Source organism: Pteropus alecto, unplaced genomic scaffold (genome assembly GCF_000325575.1).
Source record: "Pteropus alecto unplaced genomic scaffold, ASM32557v1 scaffold65, whole genome shotgun sequence".
In the NCBI taxonomy this organism is placed as follows: domain Eukaryota; kingdom Metazoa; phylum Chordata; class Mammalia; order Chiroptera; family Pteropodidae; genus Pteropus; species Pteropus alecto.
The window spans coordinates 826990-832216 of NW_006439191.1; the positions used below are offsets into that span (position 1 = coordinate 826990).

General features: G+C 55.5%; 1 protein-coding gene across 1 annotated transcript in view; it reads left to right on the top strand.

Moving 5' to 3' along the window:
* Positions 1-4757, top strand: part of LOC102884601 (calpain-8) — a 47491-nt gene extending 42734 nt beyond the window's left edge. The window contains 5 exon segments of the mRNA XM_015592746.1: positions 1396-1464; positions 1887-1957; positions 2720-2844; positions 3668-3726; positions 4560-4757. Of these exon segments, the coding sequence (XP_015448232.1) occupies positions 1396-1464; positions 1887-1957; positions 2720-2844; positions 3668-3726; positions 4560-4757 (522 nt within the window).
* The last annotated feature ends 470 nt before the right edge of the window (positions 4758-5227 follow it).

The following is a 5227-nucleotide window of genomic DNA, read 5'->3' on the forward strand; positions in this document are numbered from 1 at the left end:
CATGAGGACTTGAAGGTTCTAGACCCCAAGCGTTACTATTCCGGGATGCGTCGGGGGAATTATTAGTGAGGGTTGGAAGGCTGCAGTGCACTCATCACTCAGGTGGGGCTCACAGAGACAAGAGCAGAGACCTCTCGATGTTATGGAAAAATCTCCAAAGCTCCAAATATCAGACCAGCGAAAATCCAAGCAGTGACCCAGAGAGGAGAACTCAGTTTGACGAGCTGGTGGTCCCAGGAGAGCTGGCGCTCTGAACATCTGGGCGCAGGGCTTAGGGGCGATTTCGCTTCTAGACCCGCGTTGTTACAGTTGGCACGGGCTGATTCACAGACCCCTGAAATCACTACGGGCTCCGGGCAGTTACAGAGCGTGGGATTTTCTAACAAGCACTAAAGTGATACATCTTTAGGGGAGGGTGAGTTCTCAGTTGACCCCGAGATCTTTGGCCTATGCAGCAAGCATGTTTACAGAAGCAGAAAAAAATAATAAAAAAAGAGAACTGATTAGAAATGTTGACCAATGAAGTGGGAAGCTCCTCCTCACCGAGGGTGAGGCTCGTACTCTGTGTGATTAGAAATGTTGACCAATGAAGTGAAAATCTCCTCCTCACCGAGGGTGAGGCTCGTACTCTGTGTGGACCTGGCTTTGGGTCTGGTTAGCCGAAGGAGGTGGGCGTGACGGGCTGCTTTAGAATTTTAACGTCTGTGCTGTAACACAGTGGTGGTGGTTGATTACTTGTGATTTCTGAGAAAAGGGTAGAGTTCCAATCATGAGGGACAATTCAAAACCAAATCCCCATTGTCTACCCCAGGCTCATTAAGATTTGTAGGGTAAATGTAAGTCGGATGCAGAGAATTCCATAGAACTTTCTACCTGTTTTGGTTGAGTAGGCGCCTAGGATCCAGCTGTGCCCCAACATCCCAGGAATCAGTGTGGAGAAGCTTGGGGATCCCTTCCAGGCACGTGGACAAACACACGCAGACTGCTGTGGCTGAGCGTTCCCATCCCGGGCTCCTGATGATTTTCCCAATAACATTTTGATATTCTACCCAGAAATCACGGAATTTTAAATCTGGAAGCGACTTTACAGATCTTCCAGCTCAACCCTTTCAGGAACTCTGGATGACTCAGGCGTTAGATGCTAATGAACAATGTTGCCGCGGGCTTTGGGCTCGCTCGCCCTTTGCTCCCAGACGTCTCAGAGGAGGTCCTTAGTGAGTGTTTGACTCTTTAATCTTTATTTGAAATTGTTTCCTGACAACCCTTCCCACCTTGACCCCCGGGGCCCTGCTTATTACAGAGGGAACTTTCACTGAAGTCTTAAGACACAAGAGAAAGCAATCCACGAGGCGTGTAGAATTTGCACACGATCATGTTGGCCTTTAACATGTCTAGAGCAATGGGACGGGCACCTTGGGACTCGTGGAATTCAAGACGCTGTGGCTGAAGATTCAGAAGGACCTGGTAACTCTCGCGACCCCGCCGGGCATCCTCTGGACTCTGACCGCTCTGCTCTGCTGTGTTTCCAGCCCCCCGCGCTCTCGGACACTCATTCCTAGTCTGTTTCCTGCCCTCCTCTGACCAGCTCCTGAATCAGGGTCAACGCCAGCCCCGAACCTGGACGCATCGTTCAGGACGCACTAAGAAAGCAATGAGAGACGCTTGTGCCAATGCCTTCCCTGGAACCCTGTCACTCAGGGCAGAGGGGCCAGCAGCGGCCTCAGCTCGAGTTCTCATCTTTGCTCTGAAACCTTCCTGGAGGAGTCAGTGAGGTCTCCTCTTGAGGGTGTCCCTGGCCTTCTAAGGATGCGGTGGGGTGGAGGGAGATAGTTCTGGAAGGGGCCGCGAACGGCTGTTTTCTGCCTGGAATTTCTCTCCTGCTTTAGGAGATCTACCGGGGAACCGATAATAACCACTTGGGGACCATTGATGCCCATGAGATGAGGACAGCCCTCAATCCTGGGGACAAGGTTTTGGAGCCCAGATGTGCCCAGTTTAGTTGTTCTTATTACGACGACGGCTAGGTCACCGGTGGTAGTTGTGGTATGGCGGACATCAGCGTGACGACAAAGATTTGTTGAACACCTCGACCGAGGGAAGAGGGAATGTTGCTGGCTTCTGTAGAGTGAAGTACCTCAGACTTTTCCCAAGGACTGTGCCTGTCACAGGGAAGGTGACAGCGATCACGAAGGGTGGGGCTGTGGAGGAGGTGGCAGGAGAGGCCGTCCCCATCCCTGTCCCTGTCCCCGTCCCTGTCCCCGACCCCGTCCCTGTCCCCGACCCCGTCCCCGCGCCTCCGCTTCTTCCTGCTGTGGCGGACGTGAAGCCTCTGCTAGTGCTGGAGCCATGGGCCTACCCCAGGGCCCGGGAGGGGCTGTCCTAATGCAGCCATCGCACAGGAGATGGGTTGGGTGACCCGACGCTTCTGTGCCTTGGAGGAGGCAGAGTGGGGCCTGGCCCCTGCAAGATCGGTTTTGCCGGAGGCGAGCCCTCCACTCACCTGTGACGCGTGTGGCGAACGTGAAGCCTCTGCTAGTGCTGGAGCCACGGGCCTACCCCAGGGCCCGGGAGGGGCTGTCCTAATGCAGCCATCGCACAGGAGATGGGTTGGGTGACCCGACGCTTCTGTGCCTTGGAGGAGGCAGAGTGGGGCCTGGCCCCTGCAAGATCGGTTTTGCCGGAGGCGAGCCCTCCACTCACCTGTGACGCGGGCCCCTCTCCCCGCAGGGTTCACCCTCGGCGACCAGGTGCAGCAAACCATCGCCCTGCGGCACGCGAGCAGCACGCTCAGCGTCGACTTCGATGGCTTCGTTGCTTGTGTGACCCGCCTGGAGACCCTCTTCAGTGAGTCACTCTCTCCTTGGACCCTGTCTCATTTCTCCCGAGGTGCGGGGACGGGCAGGGGGCAGAACGGCCAGCCTTCGGTAACTGTGGACCCTTCAGTGAAGGGAGGTAGACACTGGAGCTGGCCACCCTCTGGCAGAGGCTGCCTTTTTTTGGAGACTGAAAAAGATGCCATCTGAATAGTTGTGCACCTACTACGTGCAGTCACTGGGCCATGGCAAATGAGTCCTCGTAATGGTCCTTACATGGCTTTTTAATGTCTATTCACAGCTAGGTCTCCATGGGGATCATATTGAGAGCAGGTGTCACCTCCTGGAGGGGGTAGGGATCCCCTCTGGAAGGCAGCAGGTGTTCCCCCGCCCCTTGGCCTTGAGCTCATGCCAAAGCAAACTATTAAGGGAGAGGGTTTTCCTTCTGCCGAGGGCTGGGAGTTGGCAAGTCCTAATGAAGCAAGTCCAGGCAGCCAGAGACGAAGCCAAGGGACTGCGTTACCTACAGATGGGCAAACGCCATCTGTCCCACACCCCAGCCCTCCTCCTCCCCCTCTTAAAAGAATTGCAAGTTTCTAGAGCTTCTGAGGGTGGAGACGACAAAGGAACCATCTCCGCTTACAGTTGAAAGTCTGTCTATTGGGCAAGGGGACATCTGTTGCCAAACCCCTCACTCTGGGCACTGGGCCTGGATCTAGCTTTTCAGGGTCCCTGCAGCTAGGTGACAGCTGGGGGGCTGGCGGAGTAGGTGGGATGGAGTGGACAGAGGTGGCACTCTGTTCCAAAGTCCAAAACCATCTCGATCTAATTTCATTCCTTCTCCGGTGTTCTAGAACTATTCAGGCGTCTGGACAAGGACCAGAACGGCACTGTCCAGCTCTCTCTGGCTGAGGTAAGTGGCCGGAGCTTGGATGAACCACTCACCGACGGCACTTTGAAACGCGGCGTTTATTCATATGGACCTGTCTTATCTCCACGTGGGTACAACACGTGATCCATGGTAGGCATCGCGAGGAAGAGTATGATTGTCTGTTTCGCAGCTTTTAAAACATTTTAAGTAATTAATTATTATTATTATAATTATGAATCCCGAAGATAAAGCCACAGCTGCATTCGCGATCATTTCGAGGATGCACGCCCTCGTTAATGTGAATGGAATCGTGGGTGGTGGGTACGAACGGAAGTGTGTGACTTCTAGGGCGGGATGTTTCGGGTTGCCATGGAGGGCATCGGAAACAGACAATTAGATTGCAACAAGGAAGAATATAGATGCAGAACAAGTGAGCGTTTTACCGTTACAAGTCGTGTAACCTCTTATGCAGACAGCGCCACAGCACTTCCGCTGTTGGGAGCTGTGGCCTCCCACAGCAGAGGCCTTCACTGGCCTGGGGGGTGTCCTGCGGGTCCAGGCCAGGAGGCAGGCATCGCCTGCGACCTGCTTCGGAGGCAGGGGAACTGGAGGACCGGGTTATTCTTGGCCCCGCCAAGCGGTCTGGGTACGACTACTTTCTTTTCTTCCCTAAGTGGAACGTCACTGACCCGTTTCCAGTGATCTGGGGAAGGCCTCCCGAAACGCATGCCTGGGAAACCCACAGACCCCTGGACGGTAGTGTCGATCCTGACGCCGAGTGCGTGTGTCTATACATTTTATGCACACACGCACCTGCACACCTATTTTTGGAAGCCCCTCTGGGTCTAAGCTTTTCCTAAGTTGCATTTCTGCAGTGCTCTGGCGTAGGGGTTAGTGAGGCACTTCCTGGAGGACGGAGCACGGAGCCGGGGCAAGCTCGCAGCCCTGTGGGGCAGGAGGACGCCCGGCAAAGTCGCACGGGTCCCGGGGAGCGGCGAGCTCGGCCCGCGCGTCCTTCCGTTGCGGTGGCCGCGCTGTGCGTTGGTCTGACCCAGGGCTGTGGACGGCGGTGACGCGTCTCGCCAGGCTTCCTGCCTCTTTTTGGCCCCTTCTTTACAATTTTGTGAACATCGATCCTCAAGAGGCATTCACTGGTCGTCCACCTCCTTCTGGCCCGTCAATGTTCCCTGAGATCCTGGCCTGTCCCACGGGGGCCGGTTGGGGAGCCCGGGGTCTCTTTCGGCGGCATGGAGGCTGACCCTGGGGCCCACTGCAGGGACAGAAATCCATTAAAACTGTGAGCCAAAACGGTCTCTGCCTTTCTCTCGTGGCGTGCAAGCCTGGGGAGTGCCCTGGACTCTTCACGCTTTAGGAAAGATGTTTTTGGGAAATGGCTCAGCTCGAAGCTGCCAAAAGATGGAAAACGTGCATGAGTTTCTGCAGGAGAGGCTCACCTCGGCCGAGCTGCTTCCCGTGGCCGTTGTCTGGGAAGGAGTGGGCTCTAGCTGTCCTGGGGTGGGGGTGCGGGGCGCAGCGGGTGTAT